This window comes from Gavia stellata, chromosome 6 (genome assembly GCF_030936135.1).
Source record: "Gavia stellata isolate bGavSte3 chromosome 6, bGavSte3.hap2, whole genome shotgun sequence".
In the NCBI taxonomy this organism is placed as follows: Eukaryota; Metazoa; Chordata; class Aves; order Gaviiformes; family Gaviidae; genus Gavia; species Gavia stellata.
In genome coordinates this window covers 53,777,529-53,803,327 of record NC_082599.1, presented here as the reverse complement: position 1 = coordinate 53,803,327, position 25,799 = coordinate 53,777,529, and the positions used below count along the sequence as shown (strand labels likewise).

At 35.4% G+C, this 25,799-nt stretch overlaps 1 protein-coding gene across 1 annotated transcript in view; it reads right to left on the bottom strand.

The window, feature by feature from the left end:
• Positions 1–25,799, bottom strand: part of DPY19L1 (dpy-19 like C-mannosyltransferase 1) — a 49,102-nt gene that overhangs the window by 11,018 nt on the left and 12,285 nt on the right. The window contains exons 6-18 of the mRNA XM_059818824.1: positions 23,749–23,869; positions 22,058–22,151; positions 18,058–18,115; positions 14,308–14,399; positions 12,169–12,268; positions 10,830–10,907; positions 9,051–9,137; positions 7,467–7,526; positions 4,859–4,939; positions 3,997–4,098; positions 3,172–3,243; positions 1,682–1,731; positions 546–570 (exon numbers count right to left, since the gene is read on the bottom strand). Of these exons, the coding sequence (XP_059674807.1) occupies positions 546–570; positions 1,682–1,731; positions 3,172–3,243; positions 3,997–4,098; positions 4,859–4,939; positions 7,467–7,526; positions 9,051–9,137; positions 10,830–10,907; positions 12,169–12,268; positions 14,308–14,399; positions 18,058–18,115; positions 22,058–22,151; positions 23,749–23,869 (1,020 nt within the window). The remainder of the gene's footprint in view (positions 1–545; positions 571–1,681; positions 1,732–3,171; positions 3,244–3,996; positions 4,099–4,858; positions 4,940–7,466; positions 7,527–9,050; positions 9,138–10,829; positions 10,908–12,168; positions 12,269–14,307; positions 14,400–18,057; positions 18,116–22,057; positions 22,152–23,748; positions 23,870–25,799) is intronic.

Here is a 25,799-nt window from a genome sequence, read left to right as displayed (position 1 = left end):
ATGAGATTTCTCTCATAGCACAAACCACAAATAAACCGCTGTTAAGAAAGTTTTGCACTGCCCTTGCTGACTTAATTGCAAATAAAGAAACCACATAAAAAAGCTGCTATTCAATTTTTTTTTTTGCATAATTTTATTAAGAGAACCATGTGTAGAATTATTCTCATTATGGCATATTTCAAATCAGAACTTTAACATTATCTGTCATGTGAAACCACAGTAAAGGAACCAATCTCCTCTTCAGTCTGTATGGGGAAAATGGAAGGTCCAGCATAATTTCAGTGTCTTTCTGTACCGCTACAGCAAAAGCCCAAAAGACTCCTCTCTTGCACTGCCACCCCACCATTAGCTAGTATTTTTTTTTGTTCAACATTCCAGAGTTATTCTGGTGATGTATCAGACCCAATTTAAGATGGGGAAATAAAAGATGCAAATACTTACCTTCAAATAAACCATGTATCAGGATCAGACCACTGCAACGTGTATTTCAATATTGAGTATTCACATTAACATACGAATAAAATCTTGCAGAAAAAGAACCTTACCTCACCATGGTTAAAACGTTCCTCCCTGAATTAAAAACAGAAAATCACATTATTTGTTTACGTACTACAGAAGCACTGGTTTTACTTTGAAGTCAACTATACTAGCTCTAGATAACTGAACTAATCCAGTAAGCATGAGTCAGCACCTGCACAGATTTTTCTTCCCCCTCTGTAACAAGGTTTGAACTATATTACAAATCAGTAACTATCCTCCTCAATCCCTATATCTATTTGGAAATCTGAAAACGAATTTTAGCAGATTTTTAGTTACTTCAATGAATTATTTAATATATAGAACAGCTTATTTAGAGAATGAAACTTCAGTAGCGTAAAAGAGGCAGAGCACTGGTACAAAAAAAAAAAAGTCAGTCATTTACTCAGGTACTACATAGACTGGTTTTGGATTCTCAGAAGGAAATACAAATGTGAAAAGAGTCAAAATGATGTACACTTCTTGTTCTCCAAAAACATCTGTGAAGACAGGATGCTGAATCCTGCTCATATCTGTTGAAATTTTGATAATGGCCATTAGACTATGGAAAGCAGAGATCACTGAAATGATTAGTGATAAATTAAAAAAAAACAGGAAGCAAAAAGATATGTCAGGGAAATGGCCACATTCAATTGGCCAAATTCACTGCTCTTGAGCACAGCATCAACAAGTGATGCCAAATGGCTGTGACAGGTAGAGCACCTATCACAGATATTTAGAAAATAACATTAGTACAGTTGGGATCCCTTCCTAAGGTTGAAACTCGGGTATTTTTATAACCTGGAAAAAAAATAATGGGGAGAAAAGAATTTGTATTCACTATTTAAAGGGGAAAAGCAAAATAGGCACATAAATAAATATTGGTTTAGGAACAGAGCAAAAAAATAAATGATTAAATAGAAAATTTGGGGGTAAGAGGGTTAAGATGTCTAAAACTAAGTTCCGCAGCTAAACTTAGCTTTAGACATCCTATAAAAATACCACATATAATACATCCAAGCCATTCGGTTACTGAACGATACATAATTTACCCTTCAAAAAGGACCAACATAATGTAGAATTCTGAATTATTTAGCATACAGCAAATCAAATAAACTTCCAGCAGGAAATTCAGTTTTACATTAAAAAAGAAGAAAATATTTACCTTTCATATTGGCCTGCCTGAGATAAGGCCCATCTAAGATATTTAATTGCCTGAAGAAAACAAGAGCCAACAGAAAGTATGAATAAACTGTCAAAAGTGTTCTAAAGCACTTTCAACATTTGCTAAATTAAATTACACCTGGGTAATCTCATTTTGAGATAATGCTAAGATAAAGAAATGCAGTGTTTTAGCTAAAAATTCTTTCTGAGGATGTTTAATTAGCCAGGCAGTTAGCAGTTATCCCATCTGTTCCTGTGTAAACTGTAAGTTGTTTTTACACAAATTATACATAATCAAATTTACAAAAACAGTTATAAACTTCAGTTATAGTACTGACAGAAATTTTTTTGGTGCTTAACATCAAAGCAAGTTTAACTGCTGACTCAGGACTGGACTGTTGCAAAAATCTATATAAAGAGAATACAGAATTTTAAGCAAATATTTTTGAAAACCTGTATTTTATCCAACTATATTGGGTTTACATGGCAAGGTTTTGGTATCAGGGGGGCTGCAGAGTGGCTTCTGTGAGAAAAGACCAGGGGCTGCCCCCATGTCAGACAGAGCCAGTTGCAGCCAGCTTCAAAACAGATCTAACCGCTGGCCAAAGCTGAGCCCATCAGTGGCGCTGGTGGTGCCTCTGTTGATAACATGTTTAAAAAAAGGTAAAAAACACTGTGCAGCAGCTTTAAGAGAGAACAGTGAGAAAAAATGGGAAACAACCCTGCAGACACGAAGGTCAGTGAAGGAGGGGCAGGAGGTGCTCCAGGTGCCAGAACAGAGATTACCCTGCAGTTTGTGGAGAAGACCATAGTGATGTAGGTTTTCCCACTACAGCGCATGGAGGACCACGGTGGAGCAGATATCCACCCTGCAGCCTGCGGAGGACCCCACGCCAGAGCAGGTGGACGTGCCCCGAAGGAAGCTGCGACCCATGGAAAGCCCACACAGCAGCAAGCTCCTGGCAGGAACTGCAGCTCGTGGAGAAGAGCCCACAGAGGAGCAAGTTTCCTGGAAGGAGCGATGACCTGTGGGGGACCTATGCTGGAGCAGTCCATTCCTGAAGGACTGTACCCTGTGGAAGGGACCCATGCTGGAGCAGTTCTTAAAGAACTGCAGCCTGTGGGAAGGACCCATTGAGCCTGGAAAGAAGGGGCTGGGGATGAAGGGAGTGTGTTTTTAGTTTTGTTTTTGTTTCTCACAATCTCACTCTATTTTTAATTGACAATAAATTAAATTCATCTTCCCCAATTCAAGTCTGTTTTGCTCATGACAGTGAATTGGTGAGTGGTCTCCCTGTCCTTATCTTGACCCATGACATTTTTCAACTCTTTTTTCCCCCTGTCCTGCTGAGGACAGGGAATGAGAGCAAAGCTTGGCAGGCACCTGGCCACCAGCCAAGGTTAACCCACCTCACTAACTTCTTCCCAACTCAAAATAAACAGTAATCCCTTTAAAAAACCTAAAAGGTATTCACTAAATCAATCACTCACCCTTTTGACGATTACCCCAAAAACCACCAGAACAACTGGTAATAGCAGAGTCTTTGTGTATCTTACTGGAGTCTACAATGGAAATAAACTGCATTAATTGCTTTCCATTCACCTATAATTACTTCAATGGTCTTTTTAAAGAAAACAATATAAAGAGTTCTTCCTCGAGTAAAATGTAAATTTAAACATTCAACAAGAACAAAGCAAGGTTAAAGAAACTTGAATTTAAACTCCACCCAGCAATCACACTAGAGGTCATAATACTAGGGTCATTAGTAATGTATTCCCAGTTCTTTGGCAAGCCACCCAAAGACAGAAAGTAGATTGTATCTCATCTGAATTTGAGTACTATGGATTGAGTAACCTATAAACATTCTAAATGCAGATCTAGATACTGATGAACTAAAAAAAGTCTAACGCCACATTAAGAAGCCTCGATGCTCTTCTGTAGTATAAATCTACACACAAAACCTTTGCAGCTCTCAGTACATTTTCTATATACTCAAACCCAGATACTGACAGCCACATAAAATCTTAAGTTTGCAGAACTGTAACCTTTAATTTATCACTGAGCAAGCACTTCTTTCCTTCAAGCAAGCACATTTCTTAAATCCAAAAATCAAAACACTGTTTTGTTTTTAGTTCATTTAAAAGCAATAAACCCAGTTAAACTTAGCTTAAGTTCATTAATGTCTCTAACTTCATGAGTAAACACTTGAACTTATGATGGCAGTAGGAGTTCATGTCTCTTAGATGTTTCAAATTATAAATTAAGATAAAACAAAAAGTTCCCTCTTCTATAATCATCTATTTTGATCAAATTACCTCTTTTTCCATGAAGTCAAACTCTGCAGCACAGGTATACATTAATGTATCAAAATCCTTGTAGCCAATAAATTTAGATTTTAATATATTTCCTATATGAGCCTGGTAGGATATACAGAAAAAAAAGCTGTAGTAAGCAAAAACTGTCCTGTTTTCCACAACAAAGTAGTTTAAACGTATATGAGAAATATCTTTAATTAGAACAGAAGATTATACCATTTACCATATCCTTATAAGAGCACCAAATCTCTATTTCTGGTATGTTAAATGACATCTTTGAGTATAACACAGATTGGACTGTGTTAAATAAAAAGCAGAAAAAGGGTGTTACCATTGCAACTGGGTTGAACAAGAGTGTAGTTTTGCATACTTATAATTTAAGACATAAGCTTCCCATCTTTTGCCCCTTGATGCACATCTGCAGATAGGTTTTTAACAGTATAATCTGTCAATAAAGGGGCTGAAGTGAAGTGAGGAGTCCTAGTTAAAACAATCATTTCAAAACTGTCTTAAAAATTAGCTTCAGAGGAAAGTGAACTAAGAAATTGAGTAAATAAAGAAAAGATGCAGGTAGAAGATATCGAAAATAAACAAAGCTCTCTAAATCCGCATTTAAAAACAAACATACAGAGCATTTACTAACTCAACAGTAAAAACACTTGCCTTTTCACAAACTTCAGTAATAACACCTCAAAGTGATAATACATAATGAATGAGAAAGCAAATATGCAATCCCTCTCCCATTTCTGCAAAACAAATCTTGGAATTCCAGGAAAGTATATCAGTAAGATGTCAAAACCAAAATATTAAGAATTAAATTTTTTGAAAGACACCAACCAGATACTCAGGTAAGAGAACTTACATCATCAGCTATTCCAAACACTAAAGAAGTTAAGTATTTCAAGGTGACCGTCCCAAATAACCAGGCACATCCTTCAATGACCTTAAAAAATATATTCAGAATGAAATAAACACATCTCAACAAACTTCTAAAGAAATGTTTTCTTTTTTAAAAGGCTTATTAAATTTAGCTATAGTTACAAACTCTCCTATGTTATCACCAACCAGTACAGCAATTCCTAACCAATTACACTTCCTAAATTTCAGTACACTGGGGTGTTTTTAAGGTTGTTTGTATTTTCTATTTCAGCTGAAATAATGTTATGCAACTGATTTATATTATGGCTGTACCGCTGCACAGAACATTGTAGCAGAGGAGGTACTAAAGTTAACTTTAAACAGGGGCAGCCTGTCAATTCCATCTGTTTTGCATACACCAGTGTGTAGTGATTATTTCCCACCAACAGCCTCTCCATATTACCAGGCTGTACTACTCTGCTAATTCAAATCTTTGGAGTAATTCGCTGATTTATAGTGTCTCCTCAAGATAATCTCAAGTTAGAACTTGAAGGAAATACAAAGAAAGTATGTACAATTACTACTTTTAGTTATGTATGTTTATCCCTGTACCAGAAAGATTCAATTCTTGGCAATCTGGCTTAATCTATCTAATTCTTTATAAAACCAGATCAACTGAATAGGACAACGTGGGTCATTATCTTGTATCTGGGACCAGCAGCAGATGCTGTCAGAGAGAGTACAACAACAAAATACAAACTAATCTTTACCCTAATGTAACCAGGGTTTTTATGTGCTGACGTGTTGCATTCAAGCATCCCATTTAATGGCTGCAAATGAACCTAAATACCTAGGAGGTACCTAATCCTTTTCTGAATGCCTCTATTTTTTTTGCTTCCACAGTACCCTTCTCTCTCATCAGCTTATTGCTGCTAGCATAAAGGGCACTACATAAACTATAATTATACCCTACTTCTATTCACTGGCTTTGTCATATTTACCTTTATTTTACAAGATGTAGAATTCTAACCTATTTTAAAATCTCAGCTATTTAGCGATTCTACATTAATATTATCTTCATACTCTCTCTACTTAAATTTGATGGTAGCACATTTTGGGGGAAGGCATTCCATCTTTTGTTTTTAAGTAATACACACTGACTGAGACTGCATGCAGTATTTAGGATGCTAAGTATGCGTTTACAAAATAAAAAAATATTTTCTGCTTTCTTTGCAGTTCCTTCTCCATGACTTCCATCATGTATTTTCCTTTTTGATGCCTGCTCAGTAATGAATTGATGCGTTCAGAGAACTTTCCATAAGAATACCAAGATTTCTCTTCTGAGTGGCAAGGACTTATTTAAGATCAATTATTTTATATACATACTTAGGGTAGTAGTGGTCTTCTTTTGAAAGCTTACTATTTAATCCCACCCTTTGTTTCTTACCTCCTAACATTCACACCTTATCCCATGGAGCTTATTTTCTTTTATAGTTCCAGTTAGATATTTTCCCCCAAAGTTTTCTGAAATCCAAGTGCATTACATTCACCCACACACCCTTACCTACATCCACCAAAGTCGTCAAACACACGTGCAAGGCATGACTTCCTCTCACAGAGGCTGTATTGGACCTATCTCATTTTATTGTATATACATACAGCCTTAACAACTTCACCACTGTTCAAGTTTTTTAGACTTATTGGTGTGCAGTTCCACAAATGCCTTGGATCTCTGTTTTAAAAACTGACATGAGATTTGCCTGCACTCTCATTTCCCCTGGTACCACAGCTAACTACATTGGCAGGTTATACATGCACTGCAGTTTTAAGTATTTTTTTTACTTTCCTTATATTCTAATTCCTTTATAATAACTGTATGAATTCTATCCAGTTTTGCTAACAGGTTACCCTTCATTTAATAAGAATGCCTATCTTAAGCCAGGCATAGTCTTGGTAAACTCCCATTTCAGGTGGTTTTACAAGCTAATGTTACGTCTTAAGCAGCAAGTTGCTTCTCATGATTTCTATAGTGTTATATTTCATTTGTCATAGTTTTGGGGGTGTACTCCATGTTTGGACATGACTTCTATTGCCTTCAAACCCCACCCACACATCCTACAGTGTTTTACTCTGACTTGCTTCCTTTACTTGGTTATGTAATTAAAAGTTGCTTGCTGTTGTTGTAACAAATACCTTAAAAAAAATACATAGCACATATTTTTGTGAATATCTAATGCAGTATCTTAAACTCCATTTCTGCAAGCACTGTTAGCCTTTTACTGTTAGCCTTTTCTACACTGCTGTTTAAAGGGATTTTCATACAGATCTTAGGTTTTGTAAACATGTTGAAGTGGGTAATTTAAAATTAAATCTGTTGCCGTTTGAAGGCTATTTCAATTTTCTGATATAAATGTATGTTTATGCCCCTTTTCCTCCTTTAATAATTTAAGATTAATTTCTGGGAATATGAACAATTTCCTTAGAGAGTAGTTCAGATATATTTCTTGATTTTCAACTATTAGAAACCAAACCAGAAGTTATTTCTGTATTTCATTAAAACAAAATAAAGTCATAGTTCTTTTCTGAAATTCAAAATGTAAGAAATTCCTTACCCATAGGTAGACTTCTCTTCTGCTGCTTTTCAAGACTTTTGGACTCAATTCAAGAATTCCCTAGCGAAAAAATTAATATACATTTTCAGGTAACATACACTAACAACAAGATATTCCAGTGCCCTGGATGAGGAGTTTTTTTGTTTTGCTAAGTGCCTATTGTACCACAAAGGTAGTTATTAAAAAACCCTCCATAATTAATACAGCCTGAAATATGAATTAATATATAATATTGTGATTTCACCCTGGACTGGCAAAACATACCAACATAAAAACTCTTACTGCAGTTTATATACAATTAATGGAAGACTACTCTTCTCCTTAAAAGTAAGACTGTATTATACAGTTCTAAGTTTCTTTAAATCAAAGCCAGTGAGAAACTGAATTATGTCTGCTTCCACGAATGACAAGAGACATCTGAAGCAATAAATTATGGCTTCATAATACAAACAATTTTCAAACAAGGCAACAGAATGTGGGGGGTGGGAGGAGTTACTGGTATTTTTCTGTTTCACATTATGTTCCTCATTTTATGACAACAAGGAAGACTCCCTTTAAGCTAGTTTGATGAACAATGTAATTAAGAAAAACTGAGTATGAATTTAAAAGCTTTCAGAAACCAAGTCCATATGTGACACTAAGACTGAGGCCACTATAAGGACCCAAATAACAAACAATAATTATTTTTTCCAAAGCAGAAAATAGGCAAGAAACTCAATGTACCTGTACTTACTATATAATTACAAAAGCTGCTACAAGAAACTAGAGTGGGTTTAAAAGAAGCAATTATACTACAGCAAATACCAGTAGCCAAGGCAGCTTATTCTTAGCCTAAGTGAGAAATGACCACTCTTTTGCTGATGGACGAAATATAAGCAAAAAAAACAACAACAACAAAAAAAATCACTCAGCTCACCCCAAGCTTCCAGGGGAGGCAAAAAGAATCAGAAATGGAGATGATCCGTAGTATGCCAAACTAGATCTGTTCACACAAGCCCTATCTCCTACTTTTTATGCACATAAATCCCTTAAGAGAAACTATATGGAACTAAAAGAGGTTGGGGGTTGTTTTTCCTATTTAAGGAAAAATTAAGATAGTGAATGATGAGATGATGAGTCTTCAGTGAATAATTTCACTGACATGCCAGTATGACTCAGCAGCTTCAAACAGTCTTAAATAATTGTTATATACGTTTTAAAAAATTTTTTCTGCATTTGCAGTTTCACAATCAATAAAGAAGCATTTAAAACAAACTCCTCCTTGCTCATGTTCCTGTTTTACAATTAGTCTGGTCAAAAATACATATGTGGTAAATTTTATATTTTTATAAAAAGAAGAGTGCTGTAAAAAGAAGAGAACTGAGACTTAACTGAATTTCTCTTATGAAGAGGTCTTGGTGTAAAAACATGATTTTTTAAATTAGTATTCACCCATTCTCCAAATATCTTTAAGGTCTAATTCTGTTTGTCGTGTGAAAGATTTCTCAGCTATCCGGTAATGAATCAGTTTCACACTGATACATACATAACAGTACAGCATTACAGTCTTAGCATGTTGTATAATTTTTTTCTTAAACTACTTACCCAGATAACTACTAAAGATGCAGCATAATATGATGTCAGTAACATTGAATTACCAAACATCAGAATAAAACACACTACAAGAGATACCTGAAAGAAGAAAATAAAAGTAATTAAATTTACAACAGAAAAGGTAAGAATTGCCCAAGTATAGAAATTAGCTTGTATCACCAGCTTTACATTTAAAGACACCTACTTCACAGCAAGTGCAAGCTTGATACTCAGCTTACAGAATTTTTCTGAAAACACTGATTATAAGGACTTCATGGCAACAGATAGCCAAGTGTAGATTATTATGTTAATTTATATTTTAGAAGAACTTATAGGCAAAAAGATTTGCTCATAGAACTAACTCATCTTACATGATACACCAGCTACATTTTTGAAGTTATTCCTAAAATATTAATTTTTTTCAAATTATTCTGTTATTTCTGTATCCTGTTTGCTATCTTTCAGAATCCTGGACAAACATAAAAATGTTGAATAAAATGTTTGTTGTCTTCTTTCTTCCAAACTGAGAAGCATATATTTTCCACAGAAAAGTAGCAGGGAGCAAAAATTGAAAACACCACAAAACAAAGACTGGCAGTTTACCCAGCCTCATTAAGCTTTCTCTGTAATACAACATAATCGTTTATCTATCTGAAAATATGCTTTTGATGACTTTGGCACCAAAATTATGATATAGCTATTGACATAAGCCAAAAGGCATAAGTATTTCATCCTGCTTCTGTCAAAAAATTACTAAATCAAGATGCTTATCTGCAATTCTTCCTGGTAAATCTACTGGGAACAAGCATTTGTGTCCCAGGTTTGTATCAGAAATCAGTTGCACAGAACTTAATACTGTCTTTGATTTATCATTTACAGTATTTTCAAAATATGTTTGAAAACATGAAATACAATTTAGCTCAAAGCTTCTTTCCCGTGGTAAACATTCTCTTTGTGTCCACTGAGTTTGCATAGCACAATTTTAGCAAAAATGTATTTTTAAAGACAACCATATTTCTTCAAAAAAGTTGTTTACATCTTCCTGTATATTTAAAATTCTAATCTCCCTTCAAAGAGCAAAACTCCTGGTAGCAAAACTTGATCATTATCTTAACTTTAAAAATGAAAATCAGATATATTATGCAGAAACTTATATGCCTTTTGCTTATCATCTCCTTCCTTTGCTGACTTTCTCACCCATTTTTGAAAAAAGAGTTTTTTCCTCAGACTAGTAATTTCCTTTGTCCTCCTTTCTAAATATCTCGCCAAATAGCTCAATCACAACATCTTTGCATGGTCAAGACTACAATAGTCTTCAAAACCCAATTTTAGTTGGGGTTTTTCTTCTTCAAAACTAACAGTAAATTTTGACTTACTAACATCTCATTTTTTTATTTCTACTAACCTATGGCATGAGATGAATGCCACCTTTTCAACTTTTTATTGCTCATGCTCTATTATTTGGTATGTTTCCTAGTCTGTTATTTGAGATAGTATCTTCAAGTCCATGGAATGAGTAGAGACAAGAAAGGAGAGGCAAATATTTCTACAAATCTTTTAGGTTGGTAATTTTTCTGGAGTTCAAAAATTCCTGTGCGCCAGAGGGATCCTAGTTTCTGACACTGTGATATAAATATATGTAAGATCAAATATTCAAATCCAGGCCACGTCATCCCTTATTATTGCATCTTTTCAACCATCTTGCAACTAAGGAAAATACTTCAGACAAATGGCCTCTTTTGACGCTCTGACCCGTTTGAGGGGATTTAAGTTTTTTAAAAAAAGTATTACCATATGAGCAGAGAGTATCTTCTGTAATTTGCAGGAGTCAATATAACCCATAATACACACAGCAAATAATGAAGCTATCTAGAATCGAAAGTGAAAGATAAGTTTAAACAATTTGCAGTGGTGTATTCTTTCTAGCAGAATAGACATTCATATAAAAAAGTGATTATTCAAACAATCATAAACAAACTTTTATTGCTACTTTTTTGCTAAGTAAACACTTAGGCATTTCATAATGGTTTCTTTCCAAATACTTATTGTCGTGCTCTGAATAACAATTATCGAACATATTTGAATATTTACGTATTCAGCTTTACAAAAATGTAAGTCATCAAAACACAGCACTAACACATCATCTTTCACACTTAGATTTAAAAAAAAAAACCAAACCAAATCATTCATTAACATTATTTAACTTTTCAGCAAAGTATGGGAACATCCATAATTTGCTGCTGAGGAAAATGAGAGTCATTGATTAGGCAGGTTGCTAGAAGTTACAAGGGAAATTAATGAAATTATGAATTGAACCTGTAATTTCAAATTTCAGGCCCAGCATCTTAAACAGGTTATAGCAATGAGTTTCTCACAATATTTTACAGAATTTAATGGCTTCCTCTTCTGCAGTTAGAAAATCTGCATACCACAGCATATATTGATTGTTCAAAACTATCAAACCAAGCAACATCTGCTTCAAGTAGGACAGACAAGTGAAAAGGTATGGAGACATAGATGGATTTCAGTCAACAAGGTACATTTCAATCAATTTAAACACTAAGACAGTGTGCTGTATGACAGTATCCGATTGCTCACATTAGCATTTACTATGTTTCAACACTAGCTAAAGTTACCTCAACTGTCCGAACTCTCAGACAGTAAGATTATGCCACTACTCACAGGCTCATCAAAATTAAATAGGAAATCATGCAAAATCATGCCAGATATTACATGCCATGCAAACATTGCTCCATTTAAAAATTTGGAATAGCCTAAAGAGATGCAAGATCAATGCCTTTTTTATTTTTGTACTTCAGTATACAAAGTTTTTTTCGTGTTCTGCACTTGTTCTAATGTACTGATCTGAGGCTGAAGGCTGCTTTTAAGAGAAAAGTACATCTTTTAGTCCTGGAAACAGAAGACTGAGTAGTGTAAATGGTCGATTTTTAAATTTAATACTAGAAAAATACTGATGTGATAAATGGTGTGAATCTTTCCTCAGAGCAAGAGTGAAATCTGGCTAAAAGGAAAGCACTGGTATAGTTGTGAATTCAATGGCTGTCTATACAAAGCAGTCAGTTTGCCTAGCTAAGACAAAGAGGCTATTTAGAGGTGAATATGGTCTTACCTGTGTTAGAAGAACAAACTGAGCAAACTGCCAGGGAAGCATGAAAAAGATATTAGAAACACACAGTGCAATCAAGCTTCCTGTATTAATATTCGGAATCCTTGGGAAAAAGAGACAGAATAGGCATCAGTAAGTAAAATTACACAGGTATTTGCATATTATTGAAAAGTACAATAGAGAATGCAATAAAACCAAGGTTACCTTGGAAGTTAGCTATCGATATTGATCAACTACAAATAACACTGCTCAAGTAAATTTAATATCCATTTTCCATCAGTTTCCAAAAACAATAGTTCTGATGCTTAATGTTTCCTAACTATTTGGTGCATCACTCATTACCAAACAAGTCCTCCTGGCAGCATGTAATATAGGAGGCCAACCTATGTCACTTGCAGTGGTCCACCTTCCTGTAACAACTCTACAGTCAGGTCACAGCCATTTCCATCTCAGCTGGGATCACAACTGTTCTCAGAACTGTCTGCATTTGAAAGTGATTTCACTCCTCTCTCTCACATTTCTTCCATATTTACTTTCTGCATCTTTCTGCCAGCAATCCTGACTCAGGTTTCAGTGCAGGAGACAATGACAAATATATGAAACTCATCTTTTAACTGAAAACAGCCCATTCTCCACGTCCTGCTATAAGTCTTATTTATTTAATCCTGCGTTAGCTCTGCGTTCACTTCAGAAACATGTCATGTTTCAAATGTCACTAAGCAGCCTCCAACAGATGAAGACACCATAAATATTCTGCTGCAAAACCCAAACCCAACAGATTACAGCAGTCTCACCAAATTCTGTAAAATTTTCTTCAGCTTCTTTTACAAAGCCTCAAGATTAACCTCTCTTGGAAGTCATGCTGAGCATGAGTCTAATGTATTAAGTAATACATTGTGATACAAATAATGTAAAATTTAAGTTCTAGTCTCTGTTTCAAAGATAGTTCCTATGTGTCACTGGAATACTGCTATACATAAAACAGAACTGCTCTTGAAGCAGGACTTACAACGAGAAATAGAAAGTTAAAATGTTTATCTCCGTTTTAGAACCTTGCTCTGAAATGCTTAGATACATACTTCTCATCAGTAAGCAAGCCCAGGTACTATTTTATGCACCCAGATTTGAAGAACAGGAGAGAATCTATCTAATCAAGAAGTGTCATAATTATAGGTACAGAATATATGTGCTCTGATCACCCTAACTTAAAGTGTAATTTCCTTGGTTTGTTGTTTGACCTCACAGCTTAGCATTAAGTGAACTGGTGTCTTATAGTATGAAATCTAGCAATTACCCTACCAACTATTCCTCAAAATATTTTTCTAGACAGCACATATCTTTTCCTTGCCTAAAACCCACAAGTTAGTGACAGATGAGCACAAAATATTTTTTGTTTAATCAATAACTACAAATCAGTATGACCTAATAAAGGAAAATCTGAGGTTACAAGTACAAAGTTCAGCTAAAATCATAAATACACTGCAAATGTGATGCAATGTAGTTGGTGGAAAAGCCCTCAAGTATTAACGATCATGCTTATTTTTCAAAACAAAGGCAAGACAGTAACACAATCATGCTGCAAGCCAGAAACAACCACTGAAAAGCAGGGCTAATGAACTCAAGAGCATCCCTGCGTTAATGTAATTAGATTGCTCTAAATCACTGAACTAGTTAATTAGACTAGTTAATTAGTCATAGAAAACTGCAAGAACATACTAGCTTATGGGTGCCTATAGCATTCTCCGTTGCATAGCATAGGCTTATTCTAAGTGCAACCAACATACCACTCTCCAAGAGGCACAAAACCAATTGATGCAGTATCAGCTTGTTTCTCATGGGAAGGAAGTGACATCAACCAAAAATTCTCATTTTTAGTTTAGATACGTATTTGCCAACACAGTAATTCTGATTTTTATTTTAATCATGTCTTCAAGTTGCAAAGTTTTTCCTTTTAATAAGTGAGTAATATGACTGCAGTTCTACTGGTGCAGCGTCTGCAATGTAACAGCCACAGGAAAGTTTCTATGTTAATGATATCGTTGCTACAGCACACAGAGGCACTTAAATACATATTTAAATAATGTCCTGTGACATTCAATTTTTTAAATCATTGTAAAGAGCTAAGTATAAATTGAGAGGTACCTGAGAATATAGGTCAAAAGCAACATCTGAAGCACAAGGAATGGGTATGAGAAACTTTCTCGAAGAGGTGGAGTCCACATGACACGAGTGCACTAAAAATAAGAACTGGGTTAGCTGATAACATTTGCTGCTACATTTCCATAAAAAAATGCATTTGTATTTCAAAATGAATGACCACAGATACTTCAATAAAGCAAAAACCAAACTACATGAGATTTTACTCACAAACTTAAAAAAGAACAAGCCAGGAAGCAGAAAAGAAAAGGAAAAAGCGAATGGCTTCCAGACTTGAGGTCTATGATGCACTGTTTAATTAAAATAGATCGCTGCTTTTCCAAAATTAAATGTGGCAGCTAGAGAACATCCAAGAAAAAAGCCAGGACAGCAGCTGCTTGTCCCTGCTTTTGCTGAAATTAACAACTCATTTGGGTAACTAAAACCATTCTCAAATTCAGGCAGTTGGACTTGCCACACTTAGACAGAGAAAGTGTGTAGGGAGAGGATCTGAAGGATAAACCAACATACTCTTCATTATGCTAGAGTTCTCTAGGTTATAAACACTTCACATTTCTACTAGCAACAGCACAGAAAGTATAAAATCCAAAGCTGCCCTCCAAAACAGGCCAGTAAAATTGAACACATGAAATTAAACTCTTACAGAGCTTATATTAACTTACATACTTCGCTCTTTAATCCTAATAAAGCAAAGCATAATACAATGAAGTCAACTGAATAGCTTTTTCATTCATTTCTTGGGGTTCATGGCAAATGGATCAGCTATAACTGTCATCTCCATTGTTTAGATTCAGCTCTTTATAAAGTGCTTGCAGATGGCACTGACCATCAAAAAAATAATTACAACTTTACAGGACAACTTTTGACATACAAACGAATGGGTTCAAAATGGCTCTCAATAGATTCGCACTAAAAATTAGAAGTAGGTTCTTTACAACTACAGGACAAAAATGTGGTTCATCTTAATATGGACCATAATGAATCTATGAAAGCTTATAGGATGTTGATGCCAGGATGTTCCTTCTCCTTCACTTCCTATAATCTTAAAACCATTTTTTAAAATACTGTTTTACCAAAGAAGTCAATAGAATCAACATTATACATTTCTTTGCTTATTGCCTTGCTATTTCACAAATACATTAAATTAATAGTGTAAAATAAATGTGTAGAAATAGTATAAAATAAATGCAAAGTACAGAAGCCCATCACGTTAATCAAACACAGTCCTTGTTGTCTAAAAGCACTCTCTGTAAAAGCTGCACCCTGACTACCATTAAAATAAACCTTTCATAAATACATATACACACTAACATGTTGTCTACAGCTGACTGCAGAGATGTGATTAGTTAAAATTATTTTTATTAGCAATAAATATAATCATGATTATTCTAAAGCAGTGTAGTCTTTTTGATTATTTTTCAAGTCTACAGCAACATTTGCTTTAGCAAAGCTTTTGATACTGGAGGAGATAAAGATAGGAAAAAAAATAATGAGCATATACAACCATAAGAAGGAAACATTACCTTAAAAGTGGGTTGACTAATGTAGCCCATGCTATTTTTTTTTATTTGGAATGTAATACTGAAGTCAATCATCTGTGGATGATTTATCAAGGCTGTAAACTAACTTTGCTGCAGGTATAAATACATCAGTTCTGTCTAAGCTTGAAATCATTAACACAGTAGCACAAGCACAGCACAAATAAAAACATACTGCCTTAGGATCATCAGCTCAGTGCAAGAAGGCTAACCACTTTTACACAGCATTAGATCTGAGCTACCAAGACTTGCAGATCAGGCTTACTCATGTAGCTCAGTCCTATCTTTCCAGAAAGCAAATTTTTAGCAACTGGTTTAGGTCCTCAGTACGTACTGTTGAACCACATGCAAGATGATTTCCACAGAACCAAATGCATATCGAAGAGTTAAATAAAATAGTTTTTTATCCACACAACCACACATGCACACCCATTGCACGTGATTCAACAGTACGCACAGTGAAGCTAGACCACCTACATACGTATAACTACATATATAACTTAGATATATAACCATAACTCTATATACACAACAATATCAAACAAGTCTGAGTTATTTCATTAAGTGGAGTACAAATGCAAAGAGCCAGCTGGGATCTAACACTGCACCTCTGCAAGTAAGTCCTATTGCTCTCCAGAAATCCATACAGCTGAGCCTGAATCAGGGTCACCCTATTTAAGCTCTACCTAAGCTGAGACTACATCTGTGTAGAGCTATGCAGACCTAATCTCATGCCATTCTCCAAAATACACACATTATCTGTGTTTTTCCCCCAAGTCAAGACATCCATAGAGAGAGATGGGCTCTCCTACAGAGCCTCCTATGGACAGGAGAACTGCCCGTGCCATAGTGAAATAAATGCTTCTTTTCATTATTGCTACCACTACCTTTGAAGTTTTCAACCATATCCTTTCTGAAGTTACATTTTGTCACCTTCACAGACTTGGAAAAACAGTCCACAGTCTATCAGTATTTCCTAGCAAAGGATAAAATATTCACTTCACTTCCGAATGCCATGAAGAAGAATGGAAACCCATACAGAACTTTGTATTTACCCTCTTATAGCACCAAAAAAGAGTTTGGAAACTCTGTACTGTTTACCTGGTCAGGACCAGGCAGTTAACATCCATGGATTAAAATTCTTCATGAAGGACATTTAGAGAAAAACATTTCAAATGAAACTTAAAAATAAAATGGCTGTTTCATCACACAGATTCTTGTTTTACAAAAAAAACTGTCAAAGCTCACTACAAGTGGAAGCATCTTTGATTCTACTATGTGCGACTACACATTCTTACTACTCAAGAGTTTTTCATCAAGTTTAGCTCAGTAAAATAAGAAAACAAAACATAACTTTAACCTGTAACAAAATCATAAGGTAGCTATTTTCCATCTAGAAAATCTTTACAATACAGCTGCAATTTAAGTAAAATAAAACAAATATTTATATAAATTTATATACATAAAATTAACATTAAAAAACCCTAGAAATGCTGCCTAAGCGTATCAGAATAAAAGCCATGAGTTTTCATACAAAATATGAAACTATTACATGAACAGCATTAGCTGGGGACACAGGGAGATGTTTTAAGTGACAGTTTCTTTTTTTTTTTTTCTTTAATGCAGCTTACTAAAGAAGTTTAACATTGGAATTCTCTATACACATGTACAGTTTCTAAATTCTGGGTATCAGTTTCTAAATTCAGTGTATCCTGGCTATAGTATACCAGTACTACGGAGGTTTCTTTGTTTTGTTTTTGTGTGTGTGTGTGTGTATTCATGAATTTCCAGTACAACACATAGCAATTTAGAGAAAACCTCCTCCATTTCTGAAGCTTGTTCACGTGGTACATCTAGCCCAGTTATGTCTGGAATGGGCACAAAACCAGAATATTTTGATGTTTTGAAACTTGAAGTCATTGTGCTACTAAGATTTCAATCTCAGGACCACTTTACAATATATTTCCTTCCTGAATTTTTTTCTTTAACTTCTAAGGTGACACATTGAACTATGCTACACGTTTTTTAGTCGTAGCCTATTTTGCTTTCAATAATGTCTTACTCCCTTTAAATTCATCCCCTAATAGATAAGCAACATCACTATCTTCAATGAAATGAGAATTAGCTTAGTGATAAATAAAAAAAACCCCACAAAACAAAAAACCAAGGAGGACAGGGGTAGGGGAGGGAGACGTACCTCTCCATGGTTGAAAAAGAAACACATCACGGTAACGAGGCCTCCTAGACGGCTCCCACTGTGAAAAGAACATGAAAAATAGGTTCAAAAGAATCTCATAATGGTCAGCGCTGCTTAAAAAAAAAGTGAAGCAGCACTTCTATACAGATAAGTTTATTGAGGGGGTGTGGGGATACTTTCAAGCATCAAGAGAAAGCAATCTACAGCACACATACAATAATTAAAATACTAGTTAGTCAGCTAATGTTTATTTCGGAGCAAGCCACTCTTCATATATCAGCCCTCTTCTGCAGAACACCAATTTTAACGTAAATAACTTGGAAAACAGTTATTCCACTCCTCACAAACTTTCATTGGGATCATTACATCTGGTGCTTCATCTGCTGTACCCAGAGCTTGGTCTTGAAAAGTGACAAACTTTTTTTTTTTTTTTTTAGACAGCAGGCAATATAAATGGAGTATTTTCTAAGATGTTGAGCAGAATAGTTTAGCATTTGCATGCTCAATCACCCAACAGGGATCTTCATGAATTTTGGTCTGAATCTAAGACTATGTTAGGATAATCAAATCAAGCACATTTAAAAAACATATTTAGAAATGAATTCACAACGTGGTCAATGCAAGATACAATTTAATTCTTATGTGAAATACTGTGATGTTAACATGAGAAAGTTTTTTTAGCCCTTGACTTCAGGATTTTTATATGTTTGTAAATCAAATTCACCTGTTGAACAATTAGCACCATGGAGTCAACACTAAAGCCAAAGATATTGCTTAAATTTATCCCAGCTCAAAAGAGCAATAGATAAGGTTCCTACTTGTTTGACTAGATTTGTAATTACTCATGTCCTGTGACATAAAGTAAAGAATGTTTTTGTGCACACAAGTGCACTACTACTATGAATGACAGAATATCCAATTTTTGCTACTAAACAAAAGTATCAGCGAGCTGTTAAGATTCTTTAAAAAAACTAAACAAACCTCAGATCCTCTCAGATCCTTCACCCATCACTAATATACAAGTCAAACAGAATCAGCGAGTTCCGGGCACATTGAGGATTAAAGATACCAACTGAGTGCTAAAACAATCTCCAGGAATTGCGCATTCTTGCACATAGAACTCAACCTTTCATTCCACAAATTCTAAAAGCATCAACACTGAAACCCAAAATGACTAAAAGAATGTGCTTAATATTAAAAAATGTTAGTCTTAGAAACAAAGCAAACTAAAAATTTGCAAAAAAACACCCAAAACCAGAAACAAAATTCAAGGTCTATGCTAAAAGTTAACATTATGATAAAACCTTAAAGTCTATAATACAAAGGTCTTAATTGTATTATGAATACTTTAGAGCTATTAGCCTCTATAAGGGATCACTATTTTACCACATGAGAAAAGATCGGTAAATCTGTAGCACAGAATAGGGAAACGCACCTTGTCAGTATCTTTTCCAGAAAAGCAAGTGAACAGAGCCTATTTCACAGAGGGTTATGTATAGTGTTGAACTGGACTGGTTATCTCCTAACAGTGCAATGCTATTATGTAGGAAGTACAGTAGTTAAGCCTTTCTACGCCAATATAAAAGATAAAGGATAACTCTTTCCACTGAAACTCCCATACCAAGCTACAATTGGTGAAGTACATGCCCTTCAGTTGGAACCTACTTTCCCCATGTTTAATATAGAATAACTAAATTTAATAAATAATTGGTAATTTTTAAAGAACTGCAGATGACCTGAACAGTTATACTTTGTCTGGTAGAGTCAGCTCTGGAAGAACGAAAGAACTAGTCTTTTGACTCCCTGGATACAATAAGCTGAAGCTTAAAGTCATCTGGAGAACTGCTGTAATTCATTGTTGATTAACACACAAGAAACAAAATACTGAAAAAGTACTGTCAGAAGGAGATATGGGAAATTTACTGGTAGTTCCTCAAAATGCAGTATTTGACAATCAGCTTAAGTATTCTGTCCCTTGACTACAAGAATAGAGAGGCAGGGAAGGTAGAGGGGAGGCAGAATCTTACAATTGCATAAAGTACTTCTCATCCAAATGCCATTCCTTTGTCCATAAAAAAAAAAAACGGCATGAGTTCTCACCATATTGCTTCAGTAATCTTAACAGAGAATGCTCCAGAGCTTGAGACTAACTTGCATCATATAAGAACATTCCCAAGTGCATTTGCATAACCAGAGACCATACACAGAGTGCTACAGCAGGGACATGCTATGTCTCGCAATCTTCTAACCTTGTGGGGAAATTGGTCATGGGAACTAAACAGCAAAAACTAGTCCTACAAAAGCAACTAGCTTTCTTCTAGCTTAACTCTTTGAACAAGCTCATTATAGAGTACAGCGAGCACAGATGTGAGAACACATGCTCGCTTGGAAAATAATGGTAAGAAAGTGGTCTTCCACTCTGCTATCACTTTCCATCACTAGTCAAAGTTGCAAAGAGACTAAAAGCAAATAAAGGTTAAAATAAAAAGATTACACATTCTATGAACACATAGGAGAAAAAAAAAAAACTAGAAAAAACAATTATGGAAGCTTGAGGTGATTACTGCTAACAAATCCAGGAATGAAAAGATAAAGAAAATATTAGAGGATGGTTTCCCACCATCAAATGAGTCAAGCTATGAAAAAACCTTTCAAAATGCACAGCAGAAACAAATCAGCTTTATGAAGGAGACTTATGCTGATTCGTAAGATTACCTACTTCAGTGTATTAGAATTGCATTACTCCAGATTCAATTCTTTTGTTTTTCACACCTTAAGGAAAAGCCTAAATATTCTGGCTTGCTTTGACTAAGAGGAACCTTGGAACAGCCCTAATGGCTAAATACTCATCTAGATCTCGTATCCAACTATGAATATTCTTCAGAATAAATAAATAAGATCAAAATCCTACCTGCAGAAAACTTTGTAGTCACTTGCTATTTTTCATAACCCAAGATAGCTAGTGGCTTACACCTTGAAAGAACTGCATTTATATTCTAGTCATCTTGACTACCAACATTGCAGATCATTTATATTAAAAACTGAATTACTATCAATACTTGATAGTTACTTATATTCAACACAGCCCAAGTCTAAGGAAAGTACTGAGAAATTAAGACCTTACTGATTTTTCAATAACATTAACATATAAAATGTGGGTTTCCATACACCTCCCTTAAGAGAAAAATGACAAGTTAATGATACTAATACTCAACGTTTATCTACTTCCTGATAACATGAGACATTAATTTCCTATGTTAAGGAATACAAGCATATACACTTTACCCCCACTGTCAGCTCCTGCCCTGCACTATTCTTTATTTGAACTATCAGCACATGCTTCAGAGAGAGCAGGAAGAAAACAAAAGACAGTGAAAGCAGGGAATAAGAGGGAAAAACAATCAAATCTCTCAGAGGAAAATGTAGCAGCCTTTTGCTTTTTTGCAAAACCAACAAACAAAAATAGAGGTAAACAGAAAAATATTTCCACTTCTGTTTTTCTGCTGAATGTGAGTCTGGTTTTGCATGAAAGTGTACTACAGTTCCTGAAATTTAAGGGCAGATACTGAGAACAGAAATTCATAGAAAAAGGGAAGTGTATACATGTCTCCAAAAGAATGCATTATCTTAAAAAAAAAAAAAAAAAAAAAAAAAAATTACCTTCTCAGATAAATTAAAATTGAAAGAAATGCAATATGACTTAAGGTAAAGCATTGTGAAATTGCAATCTTGGTTAACAGTATACTGTCATTCAAACTTTGTTTAAAAATTACTTCACTGAAAACTTCCACAACTTTTTCCAGCATTGTCATTTATTTTAAGCAACAAGCTTCTCTGTCCCAGTAATTTTTAGTGACAATGTATGTATAATAAAAAGCACTACTATTGTACAAACAAATAAGCAATATCCCATAAAGATACTTCAGCATTCACTTTTTCAAATTTGGTATAAAAACTGACAGCTAGTACCAACTAAATAGCTCAATCTCAACTGCCTTACCTGAGGTATGTACCGTATATGAAGAACAGTGACATCATTAATCCATTCAAAAGAAAAATCACAGCAACATAAAAGGAAGCAGGGTCTCCCAACCCTAACAAACAAACAGTTAACATGTTGTCAAATATAGAAGAAAGATCATATTGCTTATAAACCACCATACAATCAGTATAATACAGCACACAGCATACTACCTTAATATACCTACAGAAAAAGACGACAAAAAAAAGTTAATGTCACCAAGATTACTGTGGAGATTCAATCTGAAGACTACACTTCTGGGGGGGAAAAAAAAAAAAAAAAAGAGGGGTGGACACAGCATTGGAGCAGTCAGCAACAGAACAAGCCAGGAGGGAAGCATTAACCGTAAAGAAAAAACCTATAGAAGGCACAAGCATAACTAAGAACATTCTCTACAGACTACGTTTTGACTCCCTATACTCTCACTTCCCATCTCTTGCAGGAGTATATTCCTCTTTAAAAATATCACATACAATGCGCTTTGCTTGCTTTGTTTTACTGGAAGCCAAGAGATTTTTCAATAAGGCAAATCTTTCAGTTTATTCATTGACAAACACTTCTGGCTCTAAACATTTCAGCAGTACAGCATAAAAAGCCGTATTCATTATAGAGAAGGTAGCAAAATTTCATAGTTTTGTATGCAAAAATGACTATTCACCATTGCTGAAAATACATCAAGACAGTTCTCTAAAGTAAGATAACAATATGCTCACCAAACATGGTAGTCTCAATACTTGGTGGTTTTGTTGATTTGGTTTTGTTTTTACCAAAAACAGGAATGAAAAGTTATACATTTATTCACTGTTTATTGCTTCTGACAAAATTAGAGAAAGCGAACCATTCAAGCTCTGAAGAAAGTTCTTATAGCCTTTGTGCAAAGGAAAAATACTAACTTGTCACCACACAAAGACATTTTAAATGATAAAACAAAACAACTTCACAAGCTACCATCTATCATTCAGCTTTAACTGACTGTAGAACATCTCAAAAGCATTTCTCGGCAAGGTACTTTTACTGCATAAAACTTACTTGACAAGCCAATACTTTAAATGCAGAAAAAATCCCAAGTGTTCAAGCTTTGGTATCAAAATCAAGGTATAAGATTGAAATTCTTATGCTGAATAGTAGGTCACAAGAGGAAGAGGATTCTTCCCAGCAGAATCACTACACAAGATCTCTCAAAAAGGGAGCCTTGTGGTTACCTTTTTCCCCTTCCCCCCCACCTCCTCAAGCTGCAGTTAGGGGAGGAAATACAGAGGGTAAGTTTTTGAAATGTAGGAACTTGGAACGTATTGGGGATTCTACAGAAGCTACAAAAATTTAATACATGTACAATGGCCTCCAATTACATTTAGAACATCTTATTCTTTATAACGGTCCAACATTATGAAGGCTCAGACTACAACTGTGAAGTTTTGAAGTGCAGTATAGGAGTTCAACCTACGTAGGAGGAGCTATCTAATAAGTAAAGCCCACATTCTCACCCCTGGTGTTTTTAAAAGTATCCTTTGTTCATGCTTCTCACATATGTTGTGAACCTGCCAAAAACACAGGCTTAGCCAAATGAAAGCATGTCAGTGATAAAGACACAGGAATATTTATTACTTCTGAATTACGTAAAGCCATAATTAAATGCTTCCAGGAAGAAACCAGAATAAAACACAACTCACCCTCGCAGCTTTCAACAGGACTAAGCCCTTTTCCTCGGTTTACAGTCCAACATGTCTTTGTCGGTACACCAAAGAAATCCATAACAGTAGTATATATGCGGTACCAGCTGGCGAGGACCACCTAGGTGGAAAACAGGATTTGAAGTTTCTGAAAAGGAACTTTGAGATTAGCTCAATGCCCAAGGTAACCTCTCATGACAACTGGCCCTCATCCAGGATTTCTTTTAAACTCAGAATTTATCTCAACTACTTAGCATTTTTGACCATAATTTCCTACCAAGTGTTCATTAATAGACTAAAATGATGCCTGCTTTAGAACAAAAATAACTTCACGTATCAAACTGAAATATCTGAAAAAAATTTACAGTTCAATATTGTCTGAAAGATTCGCCATTTAACTATTTTTGTTTATCAGATATTAAAATCCCAGATTTTGTTGACAGAGGACAGTTAGCTGAATTAAATCCATTAAAACCAATTAATTTTCTTTCTACCTGGCAAGAATATTAATGGACCAAATCTTTAGCGTTTTCACTCAGATAAACTTTGATAGGTTAAATTTAAACATGCATTAGAAAGGGCTTCCAGATTCAATGTAAGACAGCATTTCTATTTTCCATGCAAAGGTCATCATGTTCTTATAACAACAACCAAATTAAATCCTAACACGACACAGAAAACATCAGTATTTTACACAGAGAAAAATGATGAATCATCTCACACTAAAGTCACTGGTTAACCTTACCAAGCTATTCTGTCAGGACATAACTGACTTTATAGAGTCCATAAATGAGTAATGTGGCCATTCCGATTGAGTTGCTTCAAAAGTTGTAACCCAGGGGTTCCCAGACTGAAAATATATTTCACCACTGCAATATTAGCTGTCTCAGCCCTGTGTCACAGAAAACATGTACAAGAAGGACGATTCCCTCTTTTCTCTCCCCATACAATTAATAAAACTCTTTATGTCACTTCTATCTTCAAGAAGGGCAAGAAGGAAACACAGGGACTTGCACCTTGATCTCTGAGAATGTGATGGAGTAAATCCTCCTGGAAACCACTTCCAAACATACTAAGGACAAAAAAGTGATTGGAAGCAGTCAGCATGGATTTACAAAGGGGAAATCATGCCCACCCAACTTTATAACCTTCTGGGATGACTGTCTTGGTAGATGAGGGGACAGCTATGGATGTGGCTTTTTTTTTAATCTGGTGCCAATTCTGTTCTACATCTTATATTAAGACTAGATCATGGCACAAGAGAACATCCTCAGCAAGTTTGCACATGATACAAAATCGGAAGGAGTGGCTGATGCTTTTGTTGCCATTCGGAGGAACCTCAACAAGCTAGAGAAATGGGTCAACAGGAATCTCATGAAAGGTAAATGCAAAGTTCTGCACCAGGGAGGAACAACACCATGCACCGGTACAGACTGGAGTTGACCAGCTAGAAAGCAGTTTTGCAGAAAAGGACCTGTGAGTCCTGGTGGACAAGTTGTACTTGGGCCAGCAATAAGCCCTTGTTGCAAAGAAAGCCAAATGTATCCTCGGCTGTATGTCACCAGGACAAGAGAGGCGATCCTTCCCCTCAGCACTGCTAAGACCATATCTCCAGTGCTGAGTCCAGTTCTGGGCTGCCCAAGACAAGAAGGACATAGAGTGAAGATAACTGAGACCGACTGTTTTCAGTTGACAAGACAAGAGCCAATGAGCACAAACTGAAATACAGGAAATTCCACTTATGTATAAGAAAAAACTTTTTTACTTTGAGGGTGGTCAAACACTGGAACAGTTGCCCTGAGGTGGAGATATTCAAAACAAAACTGGAGATGGCCCTGAGCAACCTGCTCTACTTCCCCCTGCTTCGAGCAGAGTGTTGAGACTAGATGATCTTCAGACATCCCTTCCAACCTCAACTGTTCTGGGATTCTATAATTCATTAATTTTTAATACCAAGGCTCCAATCATCATGACTCACTTCATCTGTGGCCTTTACACTCTCACAATGTAAATCTTGCATATTTAAAATACAACTACATCTTTCTAGACCA